The following is a 17,550-nucleotide window of genomic DNA, read 5'->3' as shown; positions in this document are numbered from 1 at the left end:
TCTCAGTAAGAATGCAGTTCAAGTTCCCCTCATACTCTGTCAATGACTAAAATATAAATGACAAGGGCTAAATATGTAGCCCCTGGAAACAAGCTATTTGAATGACATAAGTGTCAAGGCAGGTCCCCTCAGATGTCAATGGTTGCAATTCACCACATCTGAACTCTGTCAGTTAAATAGATGATGATTCTGTCTCATTTGATTTTTTTTTGGAAACAAAACCCTTTTTTCTCCCAACTGTGAAAGTCAGAAGGTCCTAGCATTGAGAAGGCAGCAAAATAGTTAATTGTTTCACTGAATACTTAAAATGAACAAAACTGTTTTGTCCATTAAGAACAACAGTGCAGTGTCCTTTAATTTTGTCTATTTTTAGCAGATTACTTTGTGTTATACATTGAATGAATACAAATGAAACTATCAGGCTTCTTTCTGCAGTTAATAGACAAGACTTGACTCAAGGTCTTTTTGCTTGATTTTTTTTGAATTGATTGATGAAAGCTACAATCTCTTCTGACAATAAGGGACATTGTAGTATGCTATTCTGTTTGTCCTTAACTTTTGAAAAAATATGTTATGATTAAAAATCACCGACTCTCAGTGAAGATATATCTATCCTTTAGCTACACACAGTACTTCCACAAAGTTCCAATATCAAGTCCACCAGTTGCAAGAATTATAATTAAGGCATATGCCTTTAATTTACAACAACAAATCATTTCCCAACAAAATAGCCAACACAATTTCACAAACAGACTTCAATTAAACTAGAAATAAAAACAGCTATTGCTTTAAATACACTACAAAAAGAAGACTGCTTAATATTTTGAGTGTAGACTCTTCATCAGAACTGGAAGGTAAGCAAGGCTCCAGAACAAAACAAAGTGGAGGGAGGAAGAAAGCAGGTTGAAGTCAAGCATCAGGAATGCTGACTCCTGTCACCAAGAGGCAGTTAATGAGTTTAATGGCCACAAACAGGCTTTGAAAGGCTAGCAAAGAGATAAAAACTGGTGGATGATACACAAAGATCATCTCAGCATAGATACCAACTGTCAGCCCCAGAATGTCCCGCAATTCTGTTCTGAGTATGTACACGCCTGAACTTCTGCACGTGAATGATACGTTTACCAAGCTGCCTGGATCTTCTTCTAAAGTCACCCCCGAATGCCCTGCATGATTCTGTGCATACATTGGAACTTGTGCAATCAAATGGATCCCACATTGCCTCAGCTGGCAAGGTGTCAAAAGTGGTCAATAAGGCACATTTTCAACATGAACTTCTCAGTTTTGCATAAATTCCAAGTAAATTACTGGGGAACCTATTAAAATTGTTATAAGGAAATATACAATAGATCTGCATACACAATAATGAACATATAGGACTGATTCTGTTCCATAAGTTATAGCTACGTTTGAACAAGTAGCATTTTTACAATGGGCTGTATGATCACATTTAAAAAATGTTAGGAAGTCTTTTCTTATGTACTTCTTTGCTTTTTCCAAACATAACCTGATCTCCATTTTATGAAAGTAGTAAAGAAGTCCATCTGTTGGCATACTTAGGGGACACTTGGATTTAACAATCATACATGCCAACCATTCACATCTGTCATGGCCAGTCAGAGTTTTGGGGTAGTACCCACACGTTCACATAAGGAAGACAAAAAACAGCATCATCTTGGCCTCCTTTCTGATGCATTTATGTTTACACCCTGCAGTGCTGCTGTCCCTTAAATTCCACCTTTTTCATTTTTATACTTAAGGAATTCAGAAACAAATGAAGAAAATGATTGCGGCCTTATGAGGGAAGCAGAGCAATATAGTCTGCTCAAGAGAGAAATTAAACCTGTGCAGCAGTTTTATTTTTGCATAAACTGATACTGTCATTTTTCAGTTGATTGATAAACATGGAACATAAGCTGTTAGTAGGAAAGTCTGCAGTCCACTGCAAAATTTAGTTTTGCACACCATACAGAATAATAATGGTAGTTCTTTCCTCTCATGCATTACATATCCAAACTGGAATTCATCAGCAACAACTTGGCTTATGACAAAAATGTAACTGTTCACCTTACACACTGAGTTCTATTATCTGTTAATTTCATTGATACGGAAACAAAACACAGCTGAATATTGGAAAAGAATCATACTTTTACAAAGTTGGATAGATCAAAAATCAGAAATTTGACCCAATCTGAGCTTCCGACCCCATATCCTCTCCATAACAAAGACCGCCTACTTCCACTTCCATAACATAGCCCTGCTTCACCCCATCTGCTGCTGAAACCCTCCTTTATATCTTTGTCATCTCCAGACTCGACTATTCCAATGCTCTCCTGGCCGTCCTCCCATCCTCCACCCTCTTAGCCAAAGCGCTGCAGCCTATGTTCTATCCCGTATCAAGTTCCACTCATCTATCACCCCTGTGCTCGCTGACCTACATTGGTTCCTGGTTCTTCAACGCCTCAACGCCTGTAAAATTCTCATCCTCATATTTAAAATTCTTTTTTGGTGTTGTAATTTCTATATAATTCTATGTAATGTCAGGTACATCAACAAGTAGTTCTTATCGTGCCAACATGGATCAATATAGTTTTCAATCAGTTGTTAACTATGGAGGATTCAGTAATTTTAGTAGTCCCTCCTGGCTGCATGGCACTTCACACTGGAGGTGCTCCTTACAGCACTGCTCCCTCTACAACAGTTGCCAGATTCATCTAAAGACAACCTGATGATCTCACCAGCAGGTGCACAGCCATTGTACGTACAGAATTTGGGACCTCATCAGTATTGGTGTGTTACAGGGGCTCTTTCAGTCATGGAAATGGCCAACGTAACTCATTCATGACAGATGCTTCCATAGATCTGCTGGTGCTTTCCATCCCCAGTAAGATTTTCTCTGTTGCTTTAACATCAACTGGATTGTTTCTCTGGGTTTAATTTTTTCTGTCCCTTTGAATTTAGAAATGTAACATTTGCCAAAATGAATCTATAAAATGCTATTTATAAAACAATGCTATAACCTAAGAATCTGTCATCCAATGTATATGCTCCACAGGCTGATGCAAAAAGATGAATTAAGGGTGATATGTCGGCAGTTGAAAATCATCCCATAATATTCAAAAATTGACTTAATGACCACTGTATATTAATACTCGGCAAAGTGCGTCTATAATTAACACTTTTGTGTTGGATATTTGAGCAACATTCTTCTGGAGTAATTTTAGATAAGAACATGATTTGAACTATATGTCTATGTCATCCAGTATACACCATGGGTACACAACATGGCAGTGGTTACTTTTTCAAGCATTAATTGCCTTATTTTAATTCCTTCAAGTGCCAGCTTGGCTCACTTGGTAACACTCTTATCTCAGAATCCAAAAGCTTTGGGTTCAAATCCTACTTCAAATCATAGAATGATATAGCACAGGAGGCGGCCATTCGGCCCACCATGCCTGTGCTACCCAATTAGGTCCATTCCACTGCTCTTTCCCCATAGCCCTGCAATTTTTTCTCTTTCAAATATTTATCCATTCCCCTTTTGAAAGTTATTATTGAATCTACTTCCACCACCCTTTCAGGCAGCGCATTCCAGATCATAACAACTCACTGCGTAAAATTGTTTTTCCTCATGTCGCCTCTGGTTCTTTTGCCAATTACTTTAAATCTGTGTCCTCTGGTTACCGACCCTTCTGCCACTGGAAACAGTTTCTCCTTATTTTACTCTATCAAAACCCTTCATGATTTTGAACACCTCTATCAAATCTCCACTTAACCTTCTCTGCTCTAAGGAGAACAAACCCAGATTCTCTAGTCTCTCCACGTAACTGAAGTATTTCATCCCTGGGACCATACAAGTAAATCTCCTCTGCACCCTCTCCAAGGCCTTGACATCCTCCCTAAAGTGTGGTGCCCAGAATTGGCCACAATATCCCAGCTGGGGCCTAACCAGTGTTTTATAAAGGTTTAGCATAACTGCCTTGCTTTTGTACTCTATGCCTCTATTTACAAAGCCAAGGATCCCGTATGCCTTTTTAAAAGCCTTCTCAACTTGTCCTGCCACTTTCAAAGATTTGTGTATGTATACCCTCAGGTCTCTGTTCCTGCACCCCTTTTAAAATTGTACCATTTAGTTTATATCACATCACACTTGTCTGCGTTAAATTTCATCTGCCACATGTCCGTCCATTTCACCAGTCAGTCTATGTCCTCCTCACTGTTTACTACACTTCCGAGTTTCGTGTCATCTGCAAACTCTGAAATTATGCCCTGAAGACCGAAGTCCAGGTTATTAATATATACATCAAAAAGAGCAGTGATCCCAACACCGGCCCCTGGGGGACACCACTGCACACTTCCTTCCAGTCTGAAAAACAACCGTTCACCACTGCTCTCTGCTTTCCGTGCATTATCCACTTTTGTACCACACAGCAACTGCCTCTTTAATCCCACGGGCTTCAATTTTGCTAACAATTCTATTAAGGTGATACCTTATCAAACGTCCTTTGAAAGACCATAAACACATCAACCACACTGCCCTCATCAATCCTCTCCGTTACTTCATCAAAGAACTCAATCAAGTTAGTCAAACACGATTTGCCTTTAACAAAACCTTTCTGGCTTTCATTTATTAACCCATATTTTTCTAAGTGCCAATTAATTTTGTCCCAGATTAATGTCTCAAAGTTCCCCCACCACTGACATTAGGTTGACTGGCCTGTAGTTGTTGGGTTTATCCCTCTCCCCTTTTTTGAACAGGGGTGTAATATTTGCAATCGTCCAGTCCTCTGGCACCACGCCGATATCTAAGGAGATTTGTATTCAAGACTTGAATACATAATGCAACATTCTCTCAGTACTGTGACGATCATCAGAGGTGCTGTCTTTCAGATAAGATGTCAAACCTGTCTGTTGACTTAAAGGGACAGGTCATTCATCTCTGTCGTGCTTATTCAAACTTTTTGGTTTGATGATCAAACACAGTGGGCTAGAAATTGGGCTGTGTAGCACCCGTTGTTCAGGCGCTACATGGCCTCCCGAAGTTCCAAAATGCACGCATGCTTCTGATGTTACATGTGCCGGGCACCATCTTGGTAAAGGGTTTCGCGCACGCGCAGATAATGAACGCCGGCAGCATGTAAAGTAGGGAGAATATGTGTAAGATCAGTGTGCCACGCTGATTTAAAGTGATAGACACTATTTTGGCACTTAACGCTCCACTCAACGCATTGTCTTAATCTCGAACATCTGAGCATGTCTTAGAGTGCCTGGAAGACCCCTCCCCCAACCCCCCCACCAGTGCTATCTAAAGGGATCATGCAGATGTTGTAGGTTAGTTGCTGGATTATTGCTTCTGGCTGCTGGTAGAATAGAATGTGTTTACTGAAGCTTCCTATACTTACAGAGAGTTGCTATAGTATAATAGAGAGTGGTTTGGCAGGTATTGCCTTACGGTTGGTGTAATTTACAACATTGTTTGAACAAGATTCCTGACAACCATGAGTGGTCTGCTAGGACTCCCGCTGGGCATAGAACACGGCTGGGAGCATGCAGAAAGGCCACACAGAGCAGGTCAAGCTGTGAGGAGAGGGAGGAGGAGGAGGCGGCGGCGGTGCAGGGCACTGAGCAGGAGGCCATATCCCGTGAAGGCCTTCAAGGAATACCACTCTTAGCTCCAGATGAGTGAGGATCAGTGCATCCGATGGCTGAGGTTCACAAAAGAGGTCGTGACGGAGATCCGTCACCTGCTGCAGCCACAACTACAGCCTCAGAGCAGGGCAAGGACAGCATTGCCCGTGGCTGTGAAGGTAACCTGGCGCTGAACTTCTACGGTTCTGGATCCTTTCAGGCCTTTCCTGGCGAGCTGTGCAACATCTCACAGTGTGCAGTGCACTGCTGCATAAGGGAGGTCATGGAAGCACTATACGAGTTGTGCAATAGATTCACCACGTTCCCTCTTGATAGAGAGAAGCAGAACGACCACGAGGGTTTGCTCGCATGCAGCTTCCCCATGGTGCAGGGTGCCATTGACTGCACGCATATTGCCATAAGTGCTCCACATGTCAACTTGGCCATCTTCATGAACTGAAAGGGGTTCCACTCCCTGAATGTGCAGCTGGTGTGCGACCACACACAGTGCATCGTGGAGGTCAATGCCCGCTACCCTAGGAGCGGTCACAACACCTTCATTACACGGCAGTCTAATGTGCCAGCTATCTTTGAACCAGCTCAGCAAGTGAAAGGCTGGCTACTGGGTGACAAGGGCTATCGCTTCATGAGGTGGCTCATGACCCTGGTCAGGAACACATGCAGAAAGGGCCTACAACGAGAGTCATGCTGCCACACGCAACATCATTAAGCATACCATAGGCATTCTAAAGCAACGCTTCCGCTGCCTGGACCATTCTGTTGGAGCCCTGCAGTTCTCAGTACTGAGCAGGTGTCAAGATTCGTTGTGGTATGCTGCATGCTGCACAACCTTGCCATTATGGGGGAACAGCCCTTGCCACCGAATATCCGGCAAGACCCTGAGAGCCAGAGGAAGAGGCTGAGAAGGAGGAGACAGAGGGGGAAGTGGAAGAACACGCAAAGTGGCAACAAGGAACTCTGGCCCTGTCAACCAGGCTCTTCGTGCTCACCTGATCCTTGGGAGATGTTGTTCACATTATTGATATCGCTCAAGAACAGGAGAACAGGTTGCTGGAGTGCTGCGACGCCCTGGAAGCCCCATTCCACAGTGGTACCCAGAGCCACAACAGCAGCAGTCTGAGCTTCACCCAAAGCTTGCAGACCTTTGATCACAGACACCAGCTGCAGAGGCAGTGGCCCTGGAAGTGATGCAATGGCAGCTGAATGTGCTGCAGTGGAAGCCAGCGGACATCGGCCATCAGACGCTGCATCATGGATGGATGTTAGGGAACTTGGGGAAATAAATAGTGATGTCTTGAGGAGTGTACATATGACAGAGAGGGAGGTGCTGGAAGTCTTAACGCGCATCAAGGTAGATAAATCTCCGGGACCTGATGAAATGTATCCCAGGACGTTATGGGAGGTTAGGGAGGAAATTGCAGGTCCCCAACAGAGATATTTGAATCATCGACAGCTACAGGTGAGGTGCCTGAAGATTGGAGGGTAGCAAATGTTGTGCCTTTGTTTAAGAAGGGTGGCAGGGAAAAGCCTGGGAACTACAGACTGGTGAGCCTGACATCTGTAGTGGGTAAGTTGTTAGAGGGTATTCTGAGGGACAGGATCTACAGGCATTTGGAGAGGCAGGGACTGATTAGGAACGGTCAGCATGGTTTTGTGAGGGGAAAATCATGTCTCACGAATTTGATTGAGTTTTTTGAAGGGGTAACCAAGAAGATAGATGAGGGCTGTGCAGTAGACGTGGTCTACATGGACTTTAGCAAAGCCTTTGACAAGGTACCGCATGGTAGGTTGTTATATAAGGTTAAATCTCACGGGATCCAAGGTGAGGTAGCCAATTGGATACAAAATTGGATTGACGACAGAAGACAGAGGGTGGTTGTGGAGGGTTGTTTTTCAAACTGGAGGCCTGTGACCAGCGGTGTGCCTCAGGGATCGGTGCTGGGTCCGCTGTTATTTGTTATTTATATTAATGATTTGGATGAGAATTTAGGAGGCATGGTTAATAAGTTTGCAGATGACACCAAGATTGGTGGCATTGTGGACAGTGAAGAAGGTTATCTAGGATTGCAACGGGATCTTGATAAATTGGGCCAGTGGGCCGATGAATGGCAGATGGAGTTTAATTTAGATAAATGTGAGGTGATGCATTTTGGTAGATCGAATCGGGCCAGGACCTACTCCATTAATGGTAGGGCGTTGGGGAGAGTTATAGAACAAAGAGATCTAGGAGTACAGGTTCATAGCTCCTTGAAAGTGGAGTCACAGGTGGATAGGGTGGTGAAGAAGGCATTCGGCATGCTTGGTTTCATTGGTCAGAACATTGAATACAGGAGTTGGGATGTCTTGTTGAAGTTGTACAAGACATTAGTAAGGCCACACTTGGAATACTGTGTACAGTTCTGGTCACCCTATTATAGAAAGGATATTATTAAACTAGAAAGAGTGCAGAAAAGATTTACTAGGATGCTACCGGGACTTGATGGTTTGACTTATAGGGAGAGGTTGGATAGACTGAGACTTTTTTCCCTGGAGAGTAGGAGGTTAAGGGGTGATCTTATAGAAGTCTATAAAATAATGAGGGGCATAGATAAGGTAGATAGTCAAAATCTTTTCCCAAAGGTAGGGGAGTCTATAACGAGGGGGCATAGATTTAAGGTGAGAGGGGAGAGATACAAACGGGTCCAGAGGGGCAATTTTTTCACTCAAAGGGTGGTGAGTGTCTGGAACGAGCTGCCAGAGGCAGTAGTAGAGGCGGGTACAATTTTGTCTTTTAAAAAGCATTTGAACAGTTATATGGGTAAGATGGGTATAAAGGGATATGGGCCAAGTGCAGGCAATTGGGACTAGCTTAGTGGTATAAACTGGGCGACATGGACATGTTGGGCCGAAGGGCCTGTTTCCATGTTGTAAACTTCTATGATTCTATGATTCTATGATTCTATCATGGTGGGTTCCTCAGGTGTGCTGAAGGAGCTGACCACCCATTCCATGTGGGTAAGGATTAGCTCCAAGCTCTGCCCGAAGACCTGTGCTACGTTCAAGGTGGATTCCTCCATGCCCCTTGACATTGTGTGCAGGCTTTCTGACAGGCTTTCCAGTGCAACAAGCATTTGGTAGTGTACACCCATCAGCCGTCTTCAGTAGCCTGACCCATCGAAGTTATCATCTGACCCCTCGGCAGCAGAACCATTGAGCGACCTCGCCCTCTCGTTCACGGTGCCATGCTACTGGCATTCACTTCCTGGGCCACTGCCTCCGCAGCTGGTGTCTGGAGGTTCTCCTACTATCCTGCGGGTACAGGATGGCCCTCATTTCGTCCATTTCCTCTACCAGGGCCTCCGGTGCGTCGTGCAAGGACCTTGGTGCACGATCTCTTGCCAGTCCAGCAATCCTGCCTGCCATTCTGCCCTACTCCCATTGACTGTTCACCTCTGCTTTGAGGTGCAGGCTGCCTTTAACTGGTGCTGGCCACACCCCATTTCAGGCCTCCTGCTTGTGCACGCACCCTCTCAACAGCACGGGTAGCGCTGGATACACATACGAATCATGGTAATGACCAAGCAGCTCGAATCTCACATGCTGCCTGTATCGGAAGAACAGGGCACAGGTTAATTGGGGGTTATCGAATTTAACCCCAGTGTGTCCCTTATAGCTGCATGTCAGAACTTTGCAACTGCTGGATTTTCATTTTGACGAACTCTTGAAAAAAGTGCAAATTTAGCCAAAACATACGTGGCTTTCCACTCAACAGAGTAGCATCAACTCTTATATAATTGGTTTTGTATTATAGGCTTCATTTGCACTATAACAATGGTTTTCCTTTACAATGGCACTAAGTTTTGGTCTAAATCCGGAGTCAGGGCTCAACTCAATTCTATAGTAAAAAGTGATACACCCTCGAGGATGGAATTTCATTCCACTTTGCCTCTGAGTCACATCATGCCCTGATTTCAGATTAATAATTTTGTAATACTACAAAAACAGCAAAACCACATCACATTGATTCGACTGTTAAGACATAAATGCACCCACAGTAACTGTGATTATTGGGTGATTAATAGATTTTATGTGGCTTCAGCAGAAATTCTACAATTGAACCTCAAAAGGGGGGGAAAAAAAAATCATATAATGTATATCCCCAGTAATATAGTAAGAGGACTGCACTGCTGTGTGAAATCTGTTGTAGCACAGAATTACCACAGGATGGCACAGATACTTCCTGGTAACAGGGATTAGTTGTGTATTGTATTACTTTGGTTAACAAATAATGAAACGTTGGCTTCATGCTTTCATCAACAAAATAGGAGAAAGTTCACACCCAATTATCTAAAATGGCCTCTTTATACTGTTATTAGTTGAAAGTCTTGAATGATAATTTTACGAATGTGGGTTCCCAGCATGGAGCTTCACCCATTGAGAGTGGATATCAGGAATTCAGCTATACAGTCGCCATGAATTTTTATTCTAATTGCCAGAAAATTGTGAGGAGCGGCACCTGAATTTCTGAAATGTGTTCTCAACGGACATAGTTCCACACCACAAGCACAATTTTATAAAATTACCTCTTTGGTGTTAATCTGCACCCACAAGATAAAGTTTAAGTACCTGATGATTCTTTTATTGCACATTGCATTTTAACACAGATTTAGAATGATAGCATACATCAACTAACCTATAATAGCATTTAGTATCAAACTGTAGTTATGTTGGAAAGGGAATATAAAAGCAAGGCAGGCTGATGATAGAACACACTGATGTATCAGTGCACTGGTGCAACGTAGTACAATACAGAGCTTCCCAACAGGACAAAGGGGTATTCCCTTGAGGTCAAATTCATTCATCTCCTAGCAGATGAATATAGAACAGAAGATGGGCCAAGGTTGCCTGTCCACTCTCTTGTGTCAGCTTGTGACTGCACTTCAAAAGTAATCCATTGGTTAAGACATTCTGCAGACATAAGCAAATGTTATCTGAATGCAAGTCGTTTCTTTCTCTAGGTCAAGTAATGGTGAATCACACAGCATAACATAAATGGAGGAGGACAAAGGGAAAAAACAACAATAATATGATTTTTAATTACATTTTTAAAATAAATTTTGTGCTTAGCAAGGTGACATATAGATGCTGGGAAATGGAACACTTCATTCTAGATATCATGCCGGCACCAAGTACTCTCACGTCAAGTTTGGTGAGTACTATTACAGAGTCTGTTCTGCCTCAACAATGTACCTCAGCCCCAACATCAGAACAGCCCTAAAGCAACATTTATTCCACATCTATGGCTTCTTTGTGTGAGATTTCAATCAATGCTAAATTAGGGTCAATTCGGTGCTGTAGCCCCATGCCCAACCTCATTTTAGGTCCAGAACAATAAGCAGACATGAGAATTATATCACATTTTTCTGGATTAGATTTGATATCAGATTTCAGAGGTAAAAGAACAGACTTTAATCCGACGCAATCTACCCCCACTCCCCTCCAGTAATCTATTAATATAAAAATTCTGGGAAAGACAAAACCAGTCATTTCCTGCTGGATTTTCTGACAGAGGTAGAAATTTACAAGCAACTCCTAATCCACGAACTCTCCTCACCTAGCAGCGATTAAACTCTGAGTGCAGACTATACTTGCAGGCTTTTCTTTCACAGGTATTTATTAGAATATTGCAAAGACTAACATTTTTTTTCCATTATATCGGAACACCAATATAACGTGACTTTTTGACTGTTTTGTCATAATTTTGGTAATTTCTTGTGTTCATCAAGGTCAAAGATAGAGTACGAGGAAATAAAACGGGTTAGTCACTTAAGGCACCCAAGTATCAGCATCAATAATCGACAGGTCAGGTATAGAACAGCCAGAAGCCAAGAAAACCTCCCTCTATTCTATTCCCACAATGCATTTTAAGGACAAATTCACCAACCTGGTGCTCCCTGTAGGGAGCTGCATTGAAAGGGTCAGCAGAACAGAGAATCAGCACTATAGTGAGTCTAACCAGCATCCTCTTCAAGCTTAGCTCCCCGCTGGGAGCGTAGGATCAGTGAATTTAAATTTTAATCCCAACCTCTAAGAGCAGCCTTCCTGCACCAGTACATTTCTATTTCCCAGACCAGCCATGCTGATGGTTTCTCCAAGTGAGTGAAATTATCTGAAATTCAAGCTGTGGGTCCAAATCCACTAAGAACTGGTTTGAGAGTGCCCAAGTTCAGTCTGAGTTGGATTCAAACCCAATCCCAGGGATGCAAGGGCAGCGTGCTAACCCACTGCATTACTCAGCACCTCCCCAATATAACTTGCATTTGGAGTTTACGTTTTGCCACTGACAAGACAACATGATCAATTAATTTTATGGCACAAGTGCTTAAAGATGTTAATGGATAGGTACAATCTTCAAATGACACCGACCTAGGCAAAATTAAACAACCTACCTTTGAAAGACCTCCTACTTCCAAATAGAAACAGATGATGAATACATTCCAGGTGACCCACAGGGCTGTCCAGACAGCATACTAGAGAAATAAAAGCAAGAAGTTTGAGGTTATGTTCACAAACAAATCAATGAATGAACATCACTAAACTAATTGCTCCGCTGCAGTTGCGGGTGTGAAAATTAATGATTATTCAGCTGTACTCAGATGCTCAACTATCCTACATGATCTGAAAAATATCATGATATTTGCAATGTTAGTACTGCAATATTAAATTGGATTAAAGTCAATACTGATATTGCTCTGCTAGAACAACAATATTATTGAAAATTCAATTCAAAAGACTATTATGGAAAACATCACTTTCAATCATTATTAGAGCACTGTCTGCATTTTTATACTTTCATGAATCAAAACTGATTGAACCAGCCAGAAATAGATTTTAATTCCAAATACTCATGATATCATTCGATTTACAACTATGCTGCTATTCTAGTTTCAATATGACAGATGCATCACTAATTACTATAGATGTTGTTGTGTTCTCTTTCTGTTCTACAGTTTGTACACTTCGTTTACATTGTTTCATCATATCAAAAAACATGTACAAATTTCTTTTCACGCAATGAAACTAATTCTGTTGGATGGAAATTCCGATCAGTGTTGTTCTGGTACTCTCTGTGGCTATTTTAACACAAGGCTACAGGTTAAAATAGCATAGAGGGGAATTTGGCTTCAGCACTCGTATTTGCACAAAAACAGTGCCAATTATAATCTCTACCTATATGTCTGCATTATATTCTAGTGTTGAGTTTGGAATAGATGGTACAGAATATTGCACTCTTAAAACAAAAATCTCAAAAATAACATTATTATAGCTGGTACTAAAGATTCATGTTGATCTTAAGGACTACATGAAATGGATTCATGGTTTTCATCCTCAGCAAAATCTGAAAAAAGTAACAAGAAAATCAATGCATTTTTTTGCAGGAACAGTTGGTGCTGAATGTTAAACAAATCAAATTGAAACACTATAACAAATGACAACGTTGGTTTGTGTGGACTGTGGCAGGAACTAGGTTAACTTGCATTTATATAATGTCTTTCACATTCTCAGGACAACCCAAGTGTTTCACAACAAATGAATCACTTTTGAAATGTAGTCACTGCTCTTTTGTAGGCAAACATGGAGGCAATTTACACACAGCAAGATCCCACAAAAACAATTAGATAGATGACTAGTTAATCCATTTTGATGGTTTTGGTTAAGGAATATTGTTGGCCAGGACACTGGGAAAACACCCTTCTCTTCTTCAAAAAAATGCTATGAGGTATTTTATAACCAGAGTCGGAATAGGAATTCTTGGCCCTGGGCACTAAGAACATTTAGGCCCCTTCCGCACCCAGCACAACCCGCACCCAGCACAACCCTCCCCCATCCCTTAAAACACAAACATGTAGTAAAATGCAGGAAGATATGTGCCCATAGAATGTTTACACACTACATTAATAATAAAGCAAATCATATCACGCTATACTAGGCTTAAATGAATCTGATCTGGAGCTTGTAGACAGTATTTCTGCATTATAGTGAGTTTTACCAGGAGCCCCATAGTTGACTGAGCCCCCTGGGCACGTACCTCGTAGGCCTGACCGTTAATCTGCCCCAGGGCAGTTTTCTATCTGCATTCCTTATTTCTGATTTGTGCCTCCCCACCGCTGCAGTTCTGATTTGCTGCTATTTTACTTTGAGCCGATCAGTGAAGTGTAATGGGAAAAGTGTGATGGGGAATATGTGGTTGAAAAATGTTAGAGGAAGTAAGTGTGATGCTTATAGGAAGACTTTAATATATTATAGATATGGTTATTTTTCTTGAAATCCTGGTGTTTTTCTATAATTACAAAACGCTTGTATCGTCTTGTGTGATTCTAAATTTCAATTATGACATCGTCCAATATTATTGTATAATCTGTTACTTGATATGCATGATGTCAGTAAAAGGATTTCACAGAATCATAGGGGTCGATAGTAACCCTCCACAACAGGCGGGAGAGGGTCGGGGGAAGGGGGGAGGGAATTAAGAATTAAAAATAGTGAAACATGACCCTAACCCATCATGTACGCGCCTACCGCCATTTATACGGTGGCAGGTTTTGTGACATGTCTACGTCCCGTCTTGGAGAGGCGGGACACTTCATTATAATATTTTAATCAGGCTCCCATTGTGCAGTTGGGAGCCTGATTTAAATTTAACGGTTGCCGGCCAGGTTTCCCAGGGCTGAGGAAACCTGGCAGCAAAATGGTGACGGGAGCAGCTGGCCGCAGAAAGTAAGTGCCTTTTAGAGCGCTCCTCGTGAGCCAGGCCCCTCAAGCAAACCTTCTGTTGATCACGGCCTCTCCTTGCTGCCCTGATCGGCCACCCCCCGCACCCTCCCCACAACCTCCGATCTCGAGCCGCTTGCCCCGCAATCGGCCGACCACCCCCTCCAAGCCCCGATCTTTCCCTCCCTCCCGATTGCTGGCCTCCGACCCCACCGTCCCCCCCACACCCAGACCCAACTTTTCCCGATTGGAGGGAGGCGTCCCCAACGGTCTCTGGCTTTCCCGTCCGGCAGCTGGACAGCCTGTCAATCTTGCCTGCTGACGGGCAGGAAATGGAAGACAAAAATGATAATGAGGTCCAGCAGGACCTCCACGTCCCCGGGACTTCCCCTCTGCAACTGCGCTCCCCCACTGCCTCCCCCTAAATATCGGGGCCACAGAATCATACAGCATAGAAAGAGGCCATTCAGCCCATCGTGCCTGTGCCGGCTCTTTGAAATAGCTATCCAAATAATCGCACTCCCCAACTCTTTCCGTATAGCCCTACAATTTTTACCCTTTTAAGTATATATCCAATTCCCTTTTAAATTGGGTACATACTTTTGTCTCCTATCCTCTCGAAAGGTGCTGACCCTTGCTAGTGTTTGAGCACAGTTGAAAAGGCTGTTGCTACCTAACTAGCCATTCTTCATAAGTGAGCCCAGAGAGTGAGGGGGTAATTTTAACCCCCTCAGGACAGGCGAGGGAGGGAAAAGAAAGAGGCGGAAGGAGGGTTTAAAAAAAAATTTTAAAATTGGAAACCCCACCCCAATGCGCCCACTTTTAACGGAAGCAGATTTGGAGGCAGGCAACTAATCTGCTCTCCGGAGGCGGATCCGACCTTAAAATATTTTGAGAGGCTGCCTGCCTCGAATTTAACATGTGTTTCCCATTTAACTCCTGGGAGCCAGGTTTTCCAAGCTCGGGAAACCCATCAGCTGAAGGGAGGTGAGAACGGCTGAATGGAACAGCCTTTCCAGCACTGCTTGTGGGCCAGGAGAAGCAGTAGTGCTTCCATCCCGTCCCACCAAGAATACCTGCTTCGAGACCACCCCCTCGATTGGCTGGCTACCCCCCTCCCTCCCGACATCGGACCCCTCCCCCCGACCAACTCCCCACATCAGACCCCTCCCCCCGACCGCCTCCCCACATCAGACCCCTCCCCCCGGCCGCCTCCCCACATCAGACCCCTCCCCCCGACATCAGACCCCCTCCCCCCGCCATCAGACCCCCTCCCCCCGACATCAGACCCCCTCCCCCCGACATCAGACCCCCTCCCCCCGACATCAGACCCCCTCCCCCCGACATCAGACCCCCTCCCCCCGACATCAGACCCCCTCCCCCCGACATCAGACCCCCTCCCCCCGACATCAGACCCCTCCCCCCGACCGCCTCCCCACATCAGACCCCTCCCCACATCAGACCCCTCCCCACATCAGACCCCTCCCCCCGACATCAGACCCACATCAGACCACTCCCCCCGACCTCCTCCCCACATCAGACCACTCCCCCCGACCTCCTCCCCACATCAGACCACTCCCCCCGACCTCCTCCCCACATCAGACCACTCCCCCCGACCTCCTCCCCACATCAGACCCCACCCCCCGACCTCCTCCCCACATCAGACCCCTCCCCCCGACCTCCTCCCCACATCAGACCCCACCCCCCGACCTCCTCCCCACATCAGACCCCTCCCCCCGACCTCCTCCCCACATCAGACCCCTCCCCCCGACCTCCTCCCCACATCAGACCCCGCCCCCCGACATCAGACCCCTCCCCCGACATCAGACCCCTCCCCCCGACATCAGACCCCTCCCCCCGACATCAGACCCCCTCCCCCCGACATCAGACCCCCTCCCCCCGACATCAGACCCCCTCCCCCCGACATCAGACCCCCTCCCCCCGACCGCCTCCCGACATCAGACCCCACCCCCGACCTCCTCCCGACATCAGACCCCCTCCCCCGACCTCCTCCCGACATCAGACCCCTCCCCCCGACATCAGACCCCTCCCCCCGACCTCCTCCCGACATCAGACCCGCCTCCCGACATCAGACCCGCCTCCCGACATCAGACCCGCCTCCCGACATCAGACCCCGGCCCCCGACATCAGACCCCGGCCCCCGACTTCCTCCCCACATCAGACCCGACCCCCATCTCCTCCCGGCATCAGACTATACCCCCGATCTCCAAATCCTGGTTCGTGAACATTTCACTGGACTCCCCAACAACCCCCGCGCCCCCCCCCCACCTCCGATCGCCCCCCCCCCACCTCCGATGTCCTCCCCAGCACCCCCCATGTCCTCCCCAGCCCCTCCCCCACCCCCGATGTCCTCCACGGCCCACATTCCCTCCCTCCCTTGCTCCAACCCCCATGTGTGACCTGCTGCCACAGGCCTTCCTGTCCGACAGCCAGCCAGCGTCTCAATCCAGCTGGCTGCGGGTAGGAAACCGATTTGAAAAATTTAAAACAAGTCCTGCCATTAAACTCGGACGTACAGGATACCCATATTTCCGTTACATCTCCCCCCCACCCACCCCCCCAACTCTCTTCTCGCCTCGCAGTTATTATCGGAGCCTGGGTGTCAGCAGGTTATTTGACCATGGAGATCATCACAACCAAGTCTGATCCTTTCCAGCAGGAGTCACTAGAAAAGCAATTAGAAGCAGAAACAAGAGTCAATTGCTGCGTTTGCCTATATCACAACAGTGACTACACTTCAAAAGTATTTCATCGACCATTGTCTTCCTATTGCTTTCTTCACCGTCCCAGAGGAAAGTCCTGAGAAAATCAAGAGTAGACATAAATCTCAATCCCTCTTATCTCTTATAAAATTTATGAAGGTCACTATTCCTGCAGTTCAAACCCTTTCAAGTACTTCACCTGCCTTTGAGGCCCCTTGTTATTTCCTCTTCTTTGCTGCACTGCATTCCCACCAGGCACGTACTGTGAAGCATAACTCACATCTCTGACTGTAGTGGGAGAACCTGGTAATTCTATTTCTTTAGAATAAATTTCAGAACAAAGCACTTTCCCCTCCTCTGTGGAGCAACATCACAAGACAAAAATACAGGGGGAAAAAGTGGACTCGACTGTTAATTCAGCTGGAAC

General features: G+C 45.0%; 1 protein-coding gene across 1 annotated transcript in view; it reads right to left on the bottom strand.

Moving 5' to 3' along the window:
* LOC137335445 (sodium/potassium-transporting ATPase subunit beta-1-interacting protein 3-like) overlaps window positions 1-17,550 on the bottom strand; it is a 153,888-nt gene that overhangs the window by 71,348 nt on the left and 64,990 nt on the right. The window contains exon 3 of the mRNA XM_068000797.1: window positions 12,078-12,158. Coding sequence (XP_067856898.1) covers window positions 12,078-12,158 — 81 coding nt within the window. The remainder of the gene's footprint in view (window positions 1-12,077; window positions 12,159-17,550) is intronic.

The sequence above is a fragment of the Heptranchias perlo genome, chromosome 19 (assembly GCF_035084215.1).
Source record: "Heptranchias perlo isolate sHepPer1 chromosome 19, sHepPer1.hap1, whole genome shotgun sequence".
Classification (NCBI taxonomy): Eukaryota; Metazoa; Chordata; class Chondrichthyes; order Hexanchiformes; family Hexanchidae; genus Heptranchias; species Heptranchias perlo.
The sequence above is the reverse complement of the archived record's forward strand: the minus strand, read 5'-3'. Positions and strand labels throughout refer to the sequence as shown.